This window comes from Peromyscus californicus, unplaced genomic scaffold (genome assembly GCF_007827085.1).
Source record: "Peromyscus californicus insignis strain IS unplaced genomic scaffold, ASM782708v3 Scaffold_14__1_contigs__length_90479793_seg_2, whole genome shotgun sequence".
Classification (NCBI taxonomy): domain Eukaryota; kingdom Metazoa; phylum Chordata; class Mammalia; order Rodentia; family Cricetidae; genus Peromyscus; species Peromyscus californicus.
In genome coordinates this window covers 77,252,915-77,273,555 of record NW_026294436.1, presented here as the reverse complement: position 1 = coordinate 77,273,555, position 20,641 = coordinate 77,252,915, and the positions used below count along the sequence as shown (strand labels likewise).

The window sequence follows — 20,641 nt, the reverse complement described above, 5'->3', positions numbered from 1 at the left end:
ACCAAAAACTAACAGTTGTCTCTCTCTCCTTCTCTCTCCCCATCTCTCCCCTTTTCTCTTCCTTTCTTTCTGCTAACAGGGTCTCACATAGCCCAGGCTAGCCTAGAACTTTCTATCTAGCTAAAGATGACCTTGAACTCCTGATTGTCACCACTCCCTGAATTCTGAGATTATCCATATGCTCCACCATGCCTGGTTTGTATAGTGTTGAGGATGGAACCCAGGGCTTTACTACATGTTAGGCAAGCACTTTACCAGCTGAACTACAGCCCCACTCCTCTTGTGCACTTCTTAAATTTGCTTCTCAATGAGCATGTGCTGATTTAAAGACCAGGAATACCATAAACCTAGTCTTCAGGAGAAAACACGTCTGTCGGTCATTTTAAGCACTCATTCCTTGATCCTGCCAGGGAGCAGCCCCCACCCCACTTTCAGCTTGCAGCAGGCCTGGCCACCAGCCAAGTTCCCCACTCCTCCCCGAGTGTCATACTCACAGCCAATCATCATTATGGCCACCGCGAAGATCTTCTCAATGTCAGTGGATGGGGCGATGTTCCCGAAGCCCACGCTGGTGAGGCTGGTCATGGTGAAGTATAGTGAGGAGATGTAGACAGAATTCTTGCTGGGCCCGCCTTCCCACTTCCCCGAGCCAGACCCGTTGAACTGGTATGGAGTGCCAATGTCCATCGCCAGCTGGTAGAGCCAGCTGTTGTTGCGGATTGTCTTGGTGTCCTCATCAAAGATCTCGTAGTCCCCAATGCTGTACCAGATGCAGGCCATCCAATGGGCAGCCAGCCCAAACACGCACACCAACAAGACCAGTACCGCAGCTCCATACTCGATGTAATGGTCCAACTTGCGGGCTACTCGCCCAAGACGGAGCAGCCGCACAACTTTCAGAGAACTGAACAGGCTGCTGATGCCCTGGAAGGGGATGGACACAGAATCAGAGAGAAAGAACAAAGCTAATGCTCCATCCGTCAGCCCCACCACTGCCATTAGTTTAAGCATCATGTGTTTCCTTGACATGCAATATTATACAACCCTTAAAAAAAACTTAAAATTAGAATCTTTTTTTAAAAAAGATATTATTTATTTTAATTTTATGTGTATGAATATTTTATCTGCAGCTACGTATGTGCACCATGTGCTTGCCTGATGCCTGTAGAGACCAGAAGGGAATATCAGGTCCCCAGTGGGCAACTGCAAACTGGCAAGCACATGCTGGGAGCCAGACCTGCATCCTCTGTAAGAGCAGAGAGAGCTCTTAACTGTTAAGCCATCTCTCCAGGCTTTAAATTAGAATTCTATTCCAAGGATGTGTGGAATAGAGATTTCTATTTAGTGTTTTATGACTTGATTAAAAAAATAAACAAAACAAGTAGAGTTATTATAGATGAGAAGTATATATATACATATATATATGTATATATATATATATATATACATATATCTTTCTGTACCACTAGTTATCTTAAGAAAACTTTCAAGGGTTGTATAATATTTCATATTATATAATATGAAATATTTGAGTTGTATCATATTTATTTCATGTGGCAATGAATTATATAAACACTGCATTGCACATAAGCAAATAAATATGTGTGCATTAGAAAGCAATCAGGAACCACAGGCTTTTTTAAAATTCTATTTTCACATATTTTGTTATAAATGCATATATTTACCTAATTTATGTCATTATCACTAATTTAATAACTAGGAAAAAAACATTTAAAATTAAAGTAAATTAAGAAATGGCTGAGATGCACACCTTTAATCTCAGCACCAGCTGAGATTGAAGTTAGAGGCTAGCCTGGTCTACACAGTGAGTTCCAGGCCAGCCAAGGTTACATAGTAAGACCCTGCTTCAAACACACAAATAAATAAACAAAAAAATTAAAGTAAGAGAAAGAGAGAAAGGGGTGGAAGAATAAAGAGTTGAGGTTCTGCTGGGAAGGGCATTACTTCTGTGAGGCTGGGGAAATCCAGAGTCAAACACTGAGCGCACACACACACACACACACACACACACACACACACACACACACACACACACAGAGTCAGTCCAGGAAGCTGAACAAAAGCACAATGGTATATAAAGAACATCAGGGTGAAAATCGAGGCCACATGTGTCCATTTGAACACTTCAGTGATCTGTCCATCCTCTTGTGTCAACAAGGAGGGGGTGGTCCAGAGCACCACTCAGCCTTCCACAAACACTAACCTACCCGCTCTCAGCACCCCCACGGGGACTCGAAAGACACTACAGATGCCACAGCACTTGGACCCCTCCCTACCTGATTCCAATTCTGACATGATTCTAAAATGAGTGCATTGGGAATTTCCATTAACTTTTCCCACTTCCCCTAAAAGCAAGCTAGAAAGAAAATAATAGAGATGTTTCTTTGAGTCAAGACTCTGTCAGCCTTTACCTAGTCAGAACCTAAGAAAAGATGTCACCCTTCACCACAGGGAATGCAGGATTCCTCTCTTTTCCAGCCACTAGGCAGCTTCTAGGCCTCCAGGACTCTTATCCTCTATCCTATTAAAGCCTCTGCCCTAGGTAAGGAGCAAAGGCTTCCTAATGCCTGTGGAAGGAGGCACCCTGGGCTCACTTCCTCTTCACCGGTTCATCACTAAACTGTATTTATTTCTCAGGCTCCGTCCATCTACCTGAGTTCTTGTGGATGTCGCTTCCAGGGAAATCGTACTTGCTCTTTTTCCTGTCCTGTCTGCAGGTAAGTCTGTGTGATCTTAAAGCTATACCCTGGAGATGGTGGACCTACAGACAAGCCTGGGTCCCTAAAGTCCTGCGTGGGAGCTCAACCCAAGCTAACTTAAGTTGTAGCATGTGGATAAGGAAGAAATCCCTGAAATAAGCACAGAACTGTGTTTCCCTTACCTACCAACTCCAGGGTCCCGTCCAAGCAGACGCCAAATGAGGCTGTGCAAAGGGCAGGGCAGGGGAGTGGGATTTGTTGCCTTCTCAGAAAAATAAAGCAAGGCTGGGTCTGTAGCTCAATGGCAGAGGGCTTACTCAGCTTGTGTGGAGCCCTGACTTTTATCCCCAGTGCCACAGAATAAATAAATAACGGAACAAATAAACAGGCTTCACAGCTGCAGAACGACGACAGATGTGGCGGTTTCTTATCTGGGAACGGAGCTCACACCAGCACAGCCATCCTCTCGGTGCTGTCCCTTTCTCTGTGATCAACCTTGCCACCCAAGAGTGGACACAGCCTTCACAGGGGTCAGCTGACAGGGTGCGGGTAGCTCTCTCTGCACAGGCACCTGCACCCCAACAGAGGGTAACCAGCTTTCAGCATCTACAGCTGCCATGAAGGAGATATTTTGGGAGGCAAAGGAGTCTTCAGGATGAGTCAGAAATCACACACCACGTATGCAGCCACCCACACACCACCTCCTCCTGAGGGTCCCTGAAACCAGTTCAAAGAAAAGCTTGCTTCCCGGGGCAAAACTGCCTTCTCATTTTTCCTAGTCCATGCTCTGTTCAAAGCAACCCTCAGTGGTCCAGAGGCTCCCAAAGGCGGGCGGCCTCTCCGTGGCCTTCCCCGTGACCACCCCCATGTCTCAGCTGCACCGTTTCACCACAAGCATTCACAAGCCCTCAGTGGGCTACATCACCTTTCTGATCCTGCTTCCACATCTCTTCCTTCCTCTTCCATCACAATGACCACCACGACAGTTAACTGCCACTCAGAGGCCACACCATCCTCTAGTCATATGTTCCAAACGGCTTTCACGTCTCCATGATAGGTAGATCCATGTGGTGCCTCCTCAGACTGGCCTCTCAGCCCAGAAGGCCTGACGTATAACTAGCCATCTGGTGATCTTATCACCCCTTCAGGCTTTGTCGCTGACTCCACCATGAAGCTTCTATGATGTCCCTGAAGTCGGAACCCATCCCCAACTCCTCCACAGGTCCACAGGCCTCTGTGTCCATTGCCACTGGAGCATGATTTCCTGTGTGACAAGGTGCTCATTCCCCAAAATGTCACCAGGAAGTACATCTCCCCAAAGATAGAGGTTACCTGTCATACATGCTAGAAGCAAGTGGATTGAACAGTGTCATCCCTCATTTTGGGGTCAAAGACACCCCACCAAGTCTAGAGCACAGCCCTGCTCAGAAGGAGTCTGAGAAAGCTCCTAAACTGACTTGGAGATTAAGGCAAGCTTTCCCTTCCTCGCTTTAAGGAGAGTCTGGAACTTGACTGCTGTCTCGGCACAGTGGTACGCCATTGCTCAGTGCTTGCGTAAATTCTCTTCCATCCCATTGGCAGCTGGAATCCTGGCTGTCCAGAAGCAATTCAAGCTATTAGTTTGGTTCCCCCATACCCCTACTTTCCTGAAGTTCAGTACATGAGATAAATACAGCAGAATCCTCCAAACTTCTTTTTTATTTGAGTACACTAAAACATGACAGCACCATATGCTGGAGAATCAGGCTTCCCCAGAGACTCCTTGCTGCAGAAAACCATCTCATTCTGCAAGTAGTTTTTCTGGATGCTTTATGAGAATCTTGACATTAGGGAGAGTTTCCAGGTGGGTCAACGTGAACAGAGGAACAGCAAGAACAGGAGCTACTGAGCTTCATCCCTGAAAGCCACAACTAGCCCGGAGGCAGACTCTGAAAATCTCAGTGGTTCCGTGGTGACAGTACCGAAGAAGGGTCTGAATTGAGATGGACACTCAGCAGGCTTCTGACTTACTGCACAAGTTTTCGAGTTTTACTTAAACGTACAGCCCAAACAAACCATTCACTTAGATTTGTTTTTAGCTTGTCTTGTGGGGGTGGTGGTGGTGTATACGTGTGGGTGGGTGCATGCTGGGACCAAAGGAGGCAATCAGACCTCCTGCTCTACCACTTTCCACTTTATTCCTTTGAGACAGGGTCTCTAACAGAAGCTGGAGCAAGGCTAGCAGTCCGGAAGCCCAGGTGCTCCTCCGGTGCCACGGTTACAGATGGCCATGGTTGTGCCTGGCTTTTCTCTCTATGTGAGTGTTCTGATCTTAAACTTGTGCAGCAAGCTCCCTTACTCACTGAGCCATCTCTCCAGCCCCCTGCCTTCTCATCTAACTAGATTCACCAGTTCTCTGCTTGATAACAATTTTTCCCTGCGATAGACATTGGCACTAAAGTTACAGACTGATGCCACTGCATTATTGAAATGCTATGTTTTTAGATAGTCCCATGGGGACACAGAGCATCTTTCCAAACAAGAGTGACTTAGCACTCAAAACAATAAATATTGCCTCCTTCCAGGTTGGTGTGTCCTCCTCAGGCTCGATGAATGGCGTTCCAATCATTCTTCAAACATTTGGAGGGGTGGGAGGAGCTTCAGGCAAAGTAGGTTACAGCACTCTCTCAGTGCACTACACCTCAGCCCTCCTTCCACTTTGTATCTTGAGATGTGGTCTAAGTTGTCCAGGCTGGCCTTGAACTTATTCTGCCTTCAACTTGGAATCCTCTTGCCTCAGTCCCCCAAGTAGCTAGGATGAGGGGTCTGTACCATGCCAAGCTGAACAAAAACTTATTGAGCCTCTATTCATAATTCAAGTCCTGGTGACAGACAAGACCCAAACCTTTACCCTTCTAGAATATTCAATTAAGGGAGGCAGATAATAGAATAAAACCCATAAGTCAGAGCTATGACATGATGGTATGATAATAAATCAGGCAAGAAATAAGCATGGACATACCAGGAAGGTGGCCAGCCAGTGTCACTCAGGCATTCACAGAGACTGTGGCACCAAGGCAAAGGCCCAGGGGAGACAGGGGTGTGAGCCATGAGATGGTCTAAGAAAAACAAGTTCCAGACAGAAGTGACGGCCAGTACAAAGCACCCTGGGGTGTGAAGGGCATGTCACACTCTGTTGCTCTGACATAGACGGACATGTCCTTGAGGTCTGGAAGGACTGCCAGTGAGAGAAGTGATTTCCATGGTTGGCCTCCAGGCCCTGAGGACATGAGCAACGCCATCTCACTGATTCCTCGACCTTCCTTCCCAGGGGAGTTCATCCTACACCTATTTTACAGACAAGGACATGGGTGCACAGGTAGTGACCGGCCCCACAGACTCCACCTTCAATCTCCTATCTCCAAAGTCCCAGCTCCTCACAGAGGCTCTGTTAGTGTCTGTTAAATGAAAGCCTGGACTGTGATGATAGCGAACCTAGTGCTCTGCTAAAAGGATTGTGAGGTTAATGTGGCTGTCAAGTTGCTAGATCAAGGGATGTCCGACGTACCCATCTGGGTGAGTGTCTGCAGAGAAGATGGGCCTGTGGGCCAGTGAGCTGAGTGACTCAGACTCTGGGCAGCACCAACCGATAGACTAAGGACCTGAATGAATGAAAACAAACAGGAAGAAAAGAAAGCTGCTTCCTCCCTCTTGCAGCTCCTCCCCTAGCAGGTGTGCTGTCCAATGCCACTCTTGGGCTTGGACCAATCATCTTTGGCCTTTGACTCAGATTCGCACTAGGGCCCTTGAATGGAGGTCTCTCCATACTTTGGTCTTAGGCCAGGGATGTGGGGGTTATACCTTGGGTCTCTCTAAGACTTCTGACCTCTTGGACAAAGCCATAAACCAGCTTCCCTGATTCTGCAGCTAGGAGGCCTCCACCACTACAGGCCTGCTTAGCCTCTGTGATCATGTAAGTCAGCCTGACACAACCCATCCTCACACACACACACGTGTGTGTGTGTGTGTGTGTGTGTGTGTGTGTGTGTGTGTGTTCCTATGTGTATGTTTACATTTACACATATACGTGGCTTTTCCACTGGAGGTCTCTCTCTCCCCATCCCTCCCTCTCTAGTCTCATGTAGCACCATCTGGCCTTGAGCTCAGTATGTAGCCAAGGGTGGTCTTGAACTCCTGATCCTCCTGCCTCTAACTCCAAAGTGCTGGATACTGGGCATGCTGCAGCACACCCATTTATACAATGCTGGCAATGGAACCTAAGGCTTCATGCATGATAAGCAAGTATGAGCCACATCCCCGGCCGCCACTGGCTCTCCTTCTCTGCAGAAGCCTGCCTAATATGAAGATTTACTACTTTATTAACAGAAACTGCCTGGGTGTTGTCTTTAAAAAAATGACTTCAAGAATGTTCCACAAAAGCTCCACACTCTGAGAACTCACAGCCATTTCTGTTGATAATGGAGTAAAGTGGTTTTACCAGATTTCCTTGGAAGTTACTCTCTGAAGCTGAAATTTAATTTGCCTCCCCTTCCTCATTTCAACCTTGTGATTCAGCCATGTTTAATGCAATCCAGAGATGATTTCCTGAAACCTAGGAGAGGAAGACACACCCTAGACTGCGCAGTGATAGAAAAGTAAGGACACTGCCCTCACCCTGCCTGCAGTCAGGCCCAGGGTAAGCAGAATGCAAGCTGTACTGGGGGCAGATCACACCTGCAACCATGCAATTGAGCCAGCATGAGGAATGAGGCTGGGCACACAGGGACCTCACCTGGCTCATTCGGCAGGTCTGTTGACCAGATTCGGGAAAGGATGTGGTTTCTGAGCCCAAAGGGAGCGTCTAACCAGAAATGGGATCGCCTGTACCCCTCTATTTGTTTAATCCAATAATGTCATCCAAAAGGCACATCTGTGGTCCCTGCAGAAAACAGTCATTGGAGGAAGTTTAGAAATCGCTGCTTAAAACTGTGGACTTCCTTTGTGCTTACTCAGAAGCCTGGAGCAGACTGTGCGTTCCCTTGTGAATTTACACTATCAAGCTTTCCCTTCTGGAGACTCCGGAAATAAACTCTTTGTTGTTGAGCAGAACATCCAAAGGAGAAGGGACAGAAACTCTGGGTTTTATCAAGTAACATGTCCATTGCTCAGACTACTAAATTCAGTTTTCTTCTTCCAAGAAAGAGAGATGAATCCAAGTAGTCTGGAATGTTTTTTCTCTTGTCAGTTGAAGGTAACCATGGAGCCATGCTCTGCCCCGCAGCCTGGATGCTACAGCTGTGTTAGCTGTGATTTTAATTTTCTATAGGTTGATTTGATTTAAAGTCTCAGGGACAATGCAGGCCAGAAACCAGTGTGGCTGAAAAGCCAAGTGATTTTCCTAAAAGTCACAGACACAGACATCCCAGTCTGTGACCTGAGGAGAACACTGGTCCTTTATCATCCCCCTGGTTGGCTTTATCATCCCCCTGGTTAGAGCTCTTTATACAAAATGGCCCGCGATTGGGAGAACATCCTTCTAGGAAGCAGTGGAGAGGCGTGGACTGTTCCTTATGTGGTCTCTTTGGATTTAAAAGCCTCACACTTGCACTCTCTGAACATAAGCCACTTCAACCTGTCTGGTCCTGATTGAAGACCAAGGTGCAAGCAGGAAGGCAGGCAGGAGCCTCCATGGCACAGGTCCCCTGGTGGGTAGGCAGTGAAGAGGGATTCCTCCAGCAGGTGGTTGAGATGGGTGAATGGTTCCCTGGAATGTAAGGAGCAGGAGTGTGGTACTGCCAAGTGCAGGCCAGTAGCCTGAACCCCTGGGTTGTATCCATGGGGATTTAGCTGAGGTGCTAATGTAATCATCCTAGCAAAAATAAGACATCCTAGAGAGATAGTGTCCCTCCTTGGCCATCAGTCTATTGAAACAATGGTCCCCAAGAAATTGGAATTTCCGCAGAAGTCTCATGGTGAAAGAAGGAAAAGACTGGGTCTTGGTGCCAGCCACAAGGGGACTTTGTCCCCCAGGAAGAGATTTCATATGGTTCTGACAACTTGTCTACCACTTAGCAGGAGATCATGGAGGCTGGATAATGCCAGGCCTATGATGAGCAAGATCAGACTTGACAGGACTTCTTAGTTACACCTCTTGCCCTCTGTGTAAGCTCAGCCTCATGCCTGGACCCTTAGAAAGTTTGAGGTCACAAGGCCTCTTTCTTCGCCCCTCTTCCCAATGTGGCCACATCAAGTAAGTCAGGACCTCTGCTTCATTGTTCCTCCTCTGTTGAAGATGGTGGCTGAGACTAGCTCCCTAGGGCTTCCAGGGCCCATGTTCCCACCCAAACAACTCCAGTAACACTAAAGTACCACCAAAGCCCAGGGACCATCTCACATGTCAGATGTGAATGGTAGGGTACTTTAAAGAAAAGAACTTGGCAAGCCATGGGACATATTTCTGCAGGACTATGGGAAAGCCAAGGCTGGGCCCCAAAGAGGAGTCCATAGGGACAAGCCTAACTCAAAAAAGCAGAGGGACAAAAGGGATTCTCAGCACCCAAGGTTTAGGTGAGAAGAACTTCCCACATAGGATGAGGGTTCATGTTTTCCTTTCTTATCACCCACAGTTTTAATGCTGCCTGTTCTTCCCCGAAGGCCCTTGAGATCTTAGAGGCCATTTCTCCCCACAGCACAGGGAAAATGGTGGCTAAGAACAGAATCACCCGCCATTTCATCCCTGAAGGAACCAACGTGATCCCTGAAGGAACCAATGTGTGCAGGGCTCTCCTCTGTGGCCCTCTAGTCTCTGAGTGTAAGTCTCTGTGGAAACATCCTGAAGAAAAACAATGGTTCCTTTCAGGGGTTTCTGGAAAAACACAGTTCTGAGGTCTCTGGAAGCAAAATACAGACAACCACCATCACTCAGTAGACAGAGATTTCCCTGCATGCTAGGCTCCACAGACACCCTGGCTACAGCTTTTAGAGTAGCTTATTATGTAACACTCAAAGGTTCTCAAGAGTCTCAACATGACCCCAGTCACTATTGCTCAGAGAAGGGAAGAGACCTGTCCAAACCCAGTAGCCTTCTAGAATTCTGTTCTCTGCCCACTGATCCCCCAACCACACATAACCCTTGGCAATCACTGGTTCTATTACCACCTGCCCGATTTTGTCCTTTCCAAAATGTCATATCATGGAACCGTCTAGCATGCAGCCTTTTACGACTGAATTCATTCACAAGTGACACATTTCAAGGTTTCCTTCTGTCTTTTCATGCCTTCACAGTTCTTTTTAACACTGAATAAGATCCCACTGTCTGTAGGTAGCATGGCACAGCCATTCATCTTCCAAAAGAAACCCTGGTTGCTTCTAAGGTTTTAGCTATTAGCAACGGCGGTGCCACCTGTCACTTCTCACACAGCTCTCAGCACAGTCAAGGAGCCACAAGAAAACATCCTGCAGGACACTTTGAAGGTTGGTATGCAGCATCCAGGGCACGTGCTGGCAGCAACGTAAGGGTCATCTGCAGGAGTCTTCTGAAGTCATGATACACTATTGACAGTAACTGTGCAGAATAGTTTTATGTCAACTTAACACAGGCTAGAGTCATCTGAGAAGGGGGAATCCCAACTGAGAAGATGCCTCCATAAGATCAGGCTGTAGGCAAGCCTGTAAGGCATTTTCTTAATTAGTGATTAATGAGAGATGGGTACCAGCCCATTGTGGGTGGTATATCTCTGGGCAGGTGGTTCTGGGTTCTATAAGAAAGCAGGCTGAGCAAGACATGAGGAGCAAGCCAGTAAGCAGCTCCCCTCCATGGCCTCTACATCAGCTCCTGCCTCCAGGTCCCTGCCCTGTTTGAGTTCCTGTCCTGAACTGTTGCAAAAGCAGCAGATGAGCAAACAGCATCAGTCACCAACAGAGAGCAGTGGCCAAAAGAAACTGTTCAACTTACCAGATCTCCATGGGGCCTGAACTTGGGAGTGCTGGGACCCAGAGATCACCTGGCCTGGAACCCTCACTTAAAAGAGGAGGGAACAGAGCGTATGAAGAATGGTTCATTCCAGGGACAGAACAGATATGACAAACAGACACCAACCCTGGTTCTGACCCTCATGTGGTGCACTTTAAACTAACCCTTGTGGAAAGTTAGAAGAAACCAGAATGCACTATTTTTACAGTGGTAAAATATACTTCAAATTTACTATTTTAGCCATTTTTTTTTCCTACATTTAGTACTAGTGAATGAACTTAAGGCCTCTCACTTAATAGGCAAATGTTCTATCGCAGGAGTCTGCCCTCAGCCACGGGCTACTCTGTATTTTGAGACAAAGTCTTACTTGAAGTTGCCCACAGAGCCTTGAGCTCACTCTGCAGCAAGCCTTTGAGCTTGAAAGCCTCCTTCCTCAGCCTCCTGAGCAGCTGGAACAACTGTGCACCACCAGGCCCGGGCTGTGCCCACTTTTAAATGTCTGCTCAAGGCCTTCAGACACTCACACTGTTGTGCAACAATCACCACCATCCACTTCAGGAGCATTCACCTCTGTAAGCTGAAAACAACTGTTTGCTAAACAACACCTCTTTCCCTCCCCCAGCCCTGGGGGCCTGGAGCGGGCCTGCACCTGCACATGCCCTCTGTTGAAGTATTTGCCCAGGGCTGAGGGTGGGACCCAGGGCCTTGTGCATGTAGGTGAGTGCTCTGCCAACTGAGCTACATCCTGGTAGTTAGCCTTTCTGTGCCTCAGTTTCCTTCTTGGTAAAGTGGAGATCAACCCCGCTGCCTCAAGAAAGACAATTTGCCCCTTTAAAGTGAAAACCAGGAGGCAGAAACCTGTTTCAGAATCAGAAATCCTTCTCTAGTTTGCTTTTCTGAACCCAAAACCAGGCTCTGTTTGCCTGACAGGCGGTCGCTACCAACTGTCCATGCAGAGACACCGTGTGCTCTTTCTCTGGGTTTGGTGGCAGCCACAAAGAAACGGTGCCCTGTTCCCACCTACCCAATCTCCACCCGGAGGGCACTCGACATGGGCCTCCACCTGCCTGTGTGACCTGCTCCTCTCTCCCTACCCCACACCCCCAGGTGCCACACAGGATGACTGGAATTCTCTGCCCCCCAGTCTAGCTGTATCTCTCACTGACGGTCCCACACACAGGCTGCTCCTGGCCTCTGGGACTGCCTCTCTTGCCACCCCCACTCCACCCTGCTTATCTGGCTGGCTTGCTGCTCATCCTTTATTGACCTTCTGGCCACAGGTGCCCGGCTCCGAGTGTCAGGCACACATCCCCACTGAGCAGTGGCCTAGCTAACTCGCTGGATCCCTCACAGTCCCACATGCATTAGCCTCTTTGGGATCCAGGCTCTATTAATTTCAACACCCACCCTCACCTCTGGCCTGGTGCAAACAGACACTCCCTGAATACCTGCTCCTTAACTTTGACAATGACACTGGGTCTATGGAGGCAGCTTCCAAAAAAAGGTGAGACTTTGCCCTGGGGTGACCTTCTACTTACAACTCAGGCTCACTCTATCCACACTGCTGGACCATTGCTGGAAAGCAAAGACAATATCCACATCATCACTTCAAAAAATATTGAAATATGAATCAAGCAGCCAGCCACTCAGATGATGTTCTCTCCATCAAAACAGACCATTTAGGAGAAGCCTCCTGTCGGACAGTGGAGGAACTGTTCACTAGAGATGCCTTGCATTGGGCAGGGGAGATGACCCAAGGTAAAGTGCCGCATGGGTAAGGACGGGGGTTCAGATCCCCAGACACCATAGGAATGCCAGGTGGGGATGCTGGCCTGCCCAAATTTCCAACCTTCGAACAGGGAGACGGGATTCCCCAGGACAAACTGGCTGTTATGACTAGTCGTATGGATAAGCTGTGGGTTTGATTGAGAGACCCTGCCTCAATGAATAAGGTAGAAAAGTGATTGACATGAGCCTCAGGCTTCCAGACACACATATACATCCCCACACACACAAGAACATACATCCATACCCACACATATCACACACACACACACACACACACACACACACACACACACACACACACACAAAGATAAGGAAAATGGAAAAAATAAGACTTGTATTAATTTGGGGAAAGATTATACAGTTATCAGTAGAGTAACATGAAGAAGGAATTCGGTCAAATCCTGGCTTTATGCTGGCTCTCTGTGGGGTCCCCGCACATGGCTTAATTGCTATGCAAGTTCATGAAATGAGTGTTCCCTCCTCTCATGTGGGTGGTTGTGATAATAAACCAAGATTATGGTTATAAAGCATATTTTTACATTTCAAAGAACCATACAAATGCAGGCTCATTAAAATTATAATTACGGTGACTATTACAGAAAAGGGTTTATGGCTCAGTGAGACACTCTGTATATATAATGTGTACAACTACATAAATCATGTGTGCAATTTAGCTAAAGGCTAGAAGGAAATGGGGAAAATGAGAAATCGTGGTGTTAGGGCAGGGGTTAGCAAGCCTTGTCTGTGGAGAACCAGATACTCAGAATCTTCAGCCTTCGTGGTGTACACGCTTCACAGCATCCCCACTCAGTCCTTAGAGCCCCAGAGCAACTGCAGCAGAATATAAACAAAGGGCTATGCCTCCATCCTCATAAACCTTCCTGTATAAACACTGAAATTTGAATTTTGTATAATTTTCTAATATCACAAAGTAGTATTCATTTTTTTTTTTTTAGTTTATTAAACTCTAAAGTGTGACGATCTATTCTTAGCTCCTAGGATATACAAAAACAAGCTCAGACCAGCTTTGGCCTACAGGCCCCAGTTGGCTGACCCCTAAGCTAGGGGTGTACGATGCAGAATTCCTTTAATACTATAGTGTGATTTGGGTATTTAGACAGAGAGGAAAAGATAGCATGAGTCCTCCTGGGGCTGCTAGAGCCACTGAAAGCCAGCCAAGCACAGCCAGCTGGTCTGCATCACACACATACAAACACACACACTCACCACACACACACTCACCACACACACTTACATACCACACTCCCACACACACACCACACACACACTCACATTCACACACACATTCACACACAGACACAGAGACATAGACACACACACACTCACTCACACACACACAACAGACACAGACACAGAGACACACACACTCACTCACACACACACACTCACACATACACACACATACACTGAGACACACACAGACACACACACACACACAACCCCAAGGGCCAGCTGCTTTCTCTCCTTGGAGGCTCCAACACTGGCTTCAGTCCTTCAAGCCCCTCCTGAGGTCTCAGCCTTCACCCTTCTGCTTTCCTCAAGACCAAACCCTAAGGCTCCTTCCTCCAGGAAGTCTTCCCTCACTGACCAAAACCTATAGGTCACCTGTAGATTCTCCAACTCATATATAGGGGTGAAGGCTTGTTATCAGAGGCCATCTATCAGATCCCACCATAGCTTCTTTCTCCTCAAGACAGCAAGGCGGGGCGGGCTGCACGCCTCCTGGAGGCTGAATGCAACACGGCAGCTTAAAAGGCTAAGCAAGCATCCAGAGGGGGGGCACTCGGATGCTGGGGTGGGGTGGGAGGGGCCCTAAGCAAGCATCCAGAGGGGGGGCACTCGGATGCAGGGGTGGGGTGGGAGGAACCCTCTAAGTTTCTGATATGTCAACACTCTGCAGATCTGCCACAGGTAGGTCCGTTGCCCTTGACAGGATTCATCTGGTCATTAAACTGGAACATTCCAAGCTGCTGCAAAAATAATTTTATTCTGTGCATAGAAGACGTACTATAGTGTCAGGCCTTAGTGACATTATGAGATATCATTCTACAGAGACACTGTAAACCAGTGGACTGGCTGGTAAGGGCAGGACTTTAAACAAGGAAGAATGGCAGAACAGCAACCCAGCCATGTGGAACCAGCTCTAATAGACTCCTGAAAGCATGGCCAGTGAGGAGAGGACCACCAAGCCACAGAGACACAAGGACAAAGACAGATGCATAAATAGGAGTCCCTGTCTCCCCTGCACATGTGTTCTAGAACCCTCTAGGCCCTCCAGAGTGCCACCTACTGCTCAGGAGAAGGCAGGTCAGGGCCTGTGCCTCTCACCTAGACTAACGATTTGCATGATAAACATCAGGCTAAGCAGTCTATACATTTTGTTATGACAACTACGCCATGGTATAGGAAACTTTGTCTTTTTAAAAAGACATCAAAACAACTGACAAACACTTGAAAGACCCATGCATGGGTGGCCCTGTGTGCTAGAGGCTGGGCCCTGGGTTCAATGTTAAATCAAAGGATCTCCACTTTCTCAGTACTTACCCTCCAGTGGGAGAAACAGAAAGCAATCAAGCACACATACACAAACAGACACACACAGAGACACACACACATAGACACACACACAGACACACGCACAGACACACATAGACACACACACATAGACACACACAGACACACACACACAGACACACACACATAGACATACACACAGCTTAACAAAACATTATCTGAATGTACAAAGTGCCACACAGAACATAAAAGGGTTAAATGAAGTAGAGTCATTCCTAATTAAGAAGAGGAAGGAGGTTTTCTAGAAAGTGCCAGCCTACATGTGCAGCAAGAATAATTACAGAGTGAAATGTCCCTGAGGTTCTAAAATCATGCCGGTAGCCCTGTTCTCAGGGCTCTCGGGAGGGTCCCTGGACAGACCTCTCTACACAGGGGTGCAGAAGGAATGGAGGTGAGGTTGGGGAAACCAAGGCACCTCTAAGAAAACTGAGAATGTGAGGAAACACAGGCAGGGTGCCAGAATGAGGCAGAGACATGCTAATGTACAGTAAAGAGCATTTTCCTGGGAGTCAAAAGCACTTGAACCTGCAACATGTGTAACTGTTCTGACCGGGCAGAGCTGCTGTGACGGGCTCCTCCACAGCCGAGCTAACGGAAGCTATCAATCTACCCAGAGCTTGTGGGACTGTGTTTATGAAACTGCCTTGCAGAAACATTTTCTTTCTAGTTTCCCTGGTCATGGTTCTGGGGTTAACAAGATAAGCTTTCCTTGGGAATGGAAAAACAATTATCTGCCACAGGATAAAATCCAAGAGATAAATCTTCTTCTATAATACTGTCATTTTATTATAATATCAAATCCTTATTGAAACAACCAACTATGTATCATGAATAAAAAGAACTATATTACTCATGGCAAAGAGCCGAGCTACAGCCTCCCATTACAAAGAGAACAGCTCCCAGAACGAACTCCTCTGCACGGACTTCAGAAACAACAGCTCCGTCTAGAACACGCCCCTTCTTCCCACTGCAGAAGCCCTTTCCTCTTTGGGGTTTAAGTCACCTGTTCCCATTCCCTCTGGTGTTTTTCGCTGCCACCTCTCTCTGGTTGGCCACTCTCTGTCACTTGCTTAGGACTCAGCCTTGAGCATCAGTCCCAAGCATATTCCCCAAGGGACATTTTTTCAGTTATGCCTGGGAGACTCTGGGCCCTGAGTACCTGATTTTCTTTCTCTCTTTCCCACCTCTTTACACCACCTACATCATGTCAAAGGACCTGTCACCTCACAGGGCAGTATGAATTCTCAGATCTCCAACCATCATGCTTCATTCCAGCTTCATGGGTCCCTGATACTCATCAATGCACGCTGCATCTTCCCATTCTTCTCGGTCCCTAACATGGATGGTGTGAGCTCTATTCATAAAGCCCCGTCTACCTGTCAATACACACAGCAAGCATTCATGGAGTCCTCACTAGGTACAGGCTTGACTCTGATATGAGAAACAATGAACCTTGAAACTAGGCACTTTTTTCTTTCTCATACCTTTTTCTCTTTCTGATACGGGACAGAGAAAAACCAATATTTTTATTTAAAGTGGGTTGATTATAAATGCAATCTCTTTCTAAAGAAGAAAAGGGGATAGTATAGATAGAATAGGGTAAAAGGATGGATTAATAAACCTACTTTTAAAGAGCAACAACTTGTTTAGAAATGTTTTACACTGCTATGGATTTTAGTTTATTGATACAAGTTTAAACTTAATTTTGTTATACTGTATATATATTTCTGCTCTCGTTTGAGGTATTATGTTTATGTAACTCATTTAGATTATAATGGATAATTTAAAAATACATTTAATAATTAGTCTTCTATGATAGTCAAACTTATAGTCATGTTAAGTTTTCTAGGTATACATAGATATAATTCAATTAGGCAATCTTCAAACACTTCAAAGACCTATAGAATATGGCATTTAAAATGTTTTAAAAATTTAGACTTTCGCCGGGCGGTGGTGGCGCACGCCTTTAATCCCAGCACTCGGGAGGCAGAGGCCGGCGGATCTCTGTGAGTTCGAGGCCAGCCTGGGCTACTAAGTGAGTTCCAGGAAAGGCACAAAGCTACACAGAGAAACCCTGTCTCGAAAAACAAAAACAAAAAACAAAACAAAAAAAAATTTAGACTTTCTTAACAGTGGAACATGTCTGTTCCTGGCAGCACCGATTTACTTCAGAGAGGAGAATGGGCATCGAAGACACTCTATATGAAGTTTATCTTCTTCTTGACAAAAATAGCCATTTGGGCAAGAAACTGTTCTTGCCTGGACTGCTTGATCAACTAGACATGCAGAACCCATAGGAAGGTGACCACTGAACTTTGCTTGGCAAAATAGTCCTTCATGTTCCTGCTTTGCAGAGGAAACTGCCAGACATTCTACAGGACACAGAGAAAAGTGACTGAGAGACTCTAGACCTGTGGGCTGAAGACAGATGCCCCAACTTTACAGAGGAACTTTGGATGACTGTCCAGGCTGCCAGCTGTCTCTGTCTAGTCTTGCAAGACTCCCAAAAGTTGCTTGCATCCTTCTCCCATTTCTCAGAGAGAAATATATATATGTGTGTGTATATATATATGTGTGTGTGTGTGTGTGTGTGTGTGTGTGTGTGTGTGTGTGTGTGTGTGTGTGTATCCTTCTGAGGTCTTTGATGTAGTTGAAGACTAGATAGTTATAATTTCCTTAGTTACGATAAAAGATAAGTTAGATATAAAACCTTAGACTCACAAATATAGGATAGAAAAGACATCTTTAATTTTGCCAAACACAAATAGACTAGATATTATAACTATAATTCTTGCTTGATAATTGTTTTGTTGTATGTAATTTTACTATGTTAAAGCTAAAACCTTCCTTTTTGGAAAAAAGAAAAGGGGAAGTGCTGGGGATGTCTTTCTGTATGCTGTGAATGTGTTGCTCTGATTGATTGATTGATAAATAAAACACTGATTGGCCAGTAGCCAGGCAGGAAGTATAGTATAGGCAGGATAAGCAGAGAGGAGAATTTTGGGAAGTGGAAGGCTGAGTCAGGAGACACTGCCAGCCGCCACTGCCATGAGAAGCAAGATGTAAAATACTGGTAAGCCACAAGCCATGTGGCAACTTACAGATTAATAGAAATGGGTTAATTTAAGATATAAGAACTAGATAACAAGAAGCCTGCCATGGCCATACAGTTTATAAGTAATACAAGTCTGTGTGTTTACTTGGGTCTGAGCAGCTGCAGGAGCTGGGTGGACACAGGAAAACTCCAGTTACATCTTTTTATTTCAAATAAAGGACAGGTGTAAAAATACTATTCAAAGTCACAAAGCTTAGTGTAGACACTGGGTATACATACAGTATATATTATTGGGCACAGCACATCCTATATCAAATTCCAAATCTGAAACAAAGTCTTGAAAAAGACAGAATTCATAGGACACTTTGCTCTAGTCCCGTACAGAGACCCACAGAGAACATAAAGATTTACCCGAAACCCTACACCAGCCAAACTCAAAACCCAGAAGATTGAAATGTCTCCAAGCCATCACTACCTCTTACACTGACCAAGCTCTCTGTTTTAGGATGACAGAGTCTCTCCAGGTAGTCCAGGCTGCCCGCTTCATGGAGCTTATGGTTCTGTGAGAGAGGCAGAAACCAAGGGGGATAAGAACATCAAAGGTCTGAGCTAGAGCAGAAATCATAGTTGTTCTTTTCATCATCTCTGACCACCATCTTTACTACCCAGAGCGTTTACCTCTCTAGAAAGGACATGTTTACAAAAGCCCACTAACACAGGACACACCGCATCAACTAAAGATTCATCTATAGAGAGACCCCATAGCTACTGACTTCCTTATTGCGTGCGGCTCCCCATCTCAGTCTAGCCTGTAACCAAGGCTCCCATGGAAGGTTGCTTGGGTCTCTCATTTCACAGCTCCCCATGGCACAATGCACACTGGCTGTTATGTCTACCCGTGTGTTATACACACCGGATCATCATGGACAGGGCCTTAACCTAGCAATGTCTTTACAAGGGCTTTTGTTTGCTGTTGCTTGTTTGTCAGCTTTCTCTTTGACTTACAGTAATAGCTGCCTCAATTCTCATACAGTCTCAAAGTTAGCCCCACTCTTATCTGACCCAGATAACCAGAGCTATGGAGTATTCCCAAATCCAATCTCCCACAACTGCAATTATACCCACACCCTCAAGCCCACTGGCTATTTTCTAGATGCTTAGAAAAGAGGTGTCTTCATTTGACTGCCTCTGCTGACTTCCATCTCAGGCGCCCCACCACTCTGCCCTACAGTGCCTACAATATCTCCTTCCCCACTCTGTATATAAGCTTGTCTTTCTCTCTGTCCAGGTATGGACAAGAGAAACCCTTACCACGGACCCCACTTCTCCATCAATCGAGCTGATACCAGCCCAGCTAGCACTATCTCCAGCACCACAGCCCTTAGGGCTGTTCCTATCACAGATGGCTACCAGATTTGCTGGTGGGGGTTCTAGAGCGAGTATTTGCTATATGCAAAATGTACTGTGCCCATACTTGAGTTTTCTTTCAAAGCTCCCTGTCTCTGGCTTCTATGACAACTCTCTCTTGCTTTCTCCTGTCTTTCTGGAAATTTCTTGAATCCAACCCTCTCTCTCCATGGCCACAGCTCTCGTCTCCCTTTCTATAGATTACCCCCAAAACATGGACTCCCCAACTCAGGCATAATTCCTTCTAATCAGAGCTCCAGAAATAATTCCATATTCTTCTAAAATCTGAATGGAATCCCATCTCCTCCCGATATTCGCTCTCCCAGCATCTACAAGTGCCCAAGTCCTTGAGAGTACATCAAAGCTTTCCTTCCCTGCCCTCCTGAACTCTTCAGACATGTCCTGCAGTGTCCCTCTGGCCATGTGTCCTCTCACTTTGGAACTTAGTATTAAGAAGCTGTCTGTACCAGGAATGTCCCTTACTGTCAGATAATACATTCCACTAAATATATTATCTCATGTTCACATAAGCAAAATTATTTTAAATATGCATGTGTTATCACAAGGCTGAGTGTTCCCCACACTGTAAGGACCACAATGTCAGCAATCCCAACTCATGTACCCAGGAGTTCTTTCCCAGCTTCCTCGGAGGCAGCTACAATTAGAAATCTTAGATACCTAATCCTTGCTTTACAGAAAAGTATGGTGAGGTATAACGATGACACGTATGCCTGCAACCATCACCTGTGGAGTTTCCTTTCACCCCTCACAACCTCCCACCTCCCACAGCCCACTCCCACCACCTCTTTCTCGGGTGAAACCTCAAGCTGCTTTCTGCCACTGTGGGTCACAAGAGTTCACATTTTCTAGAATTTTATATTAATGGAAATGTGTTCCATCTGGCTTTTACTCAGCAAAAGTATTTTACATTTTGTCATGCCATTAAAGGCACCCAGCGTTCACCCTCTACATTGCTGAAGAGAGAGAAAACCTGCCATACAAATGAACCACAACGTCCAACCCATGACCCACAGGACAACTTGGGACTGTGCCGTTACATAAGATCTGATAAAGCTGTTACAAAGCTTTGTCGGCCTTAAACCATCTACAGCCTTCTCTCTGGCA

The 20,641-nt window shown here is 46.3% G+C and overlaps 1 protein-coding gene across 2 annotated transcripts in view; it reads right to left on the bottom strand.

Annotated features, from left to right (window-relative positions):
* Kcnh1 (potassium voltage-gated channel subfamily H member 1) overlaps nt 1-20,641 on the bottom strand; it is a 322,774-nt gene that overhangs the window by 179,507 nt on the left and 122,626 nt on the right. For both annotated transcript variants that reach the window (XM_052738048.1, XM_052738049.1), the window contains exon 7: nt 495-924. In XM_052738048.1, coding sequence (XP_052594008.1) covers nt 495-924 — 430 coding nt within the window. The remainder of the gene's footprint in view (nt 1-494; nt 925-20,641) is intronic.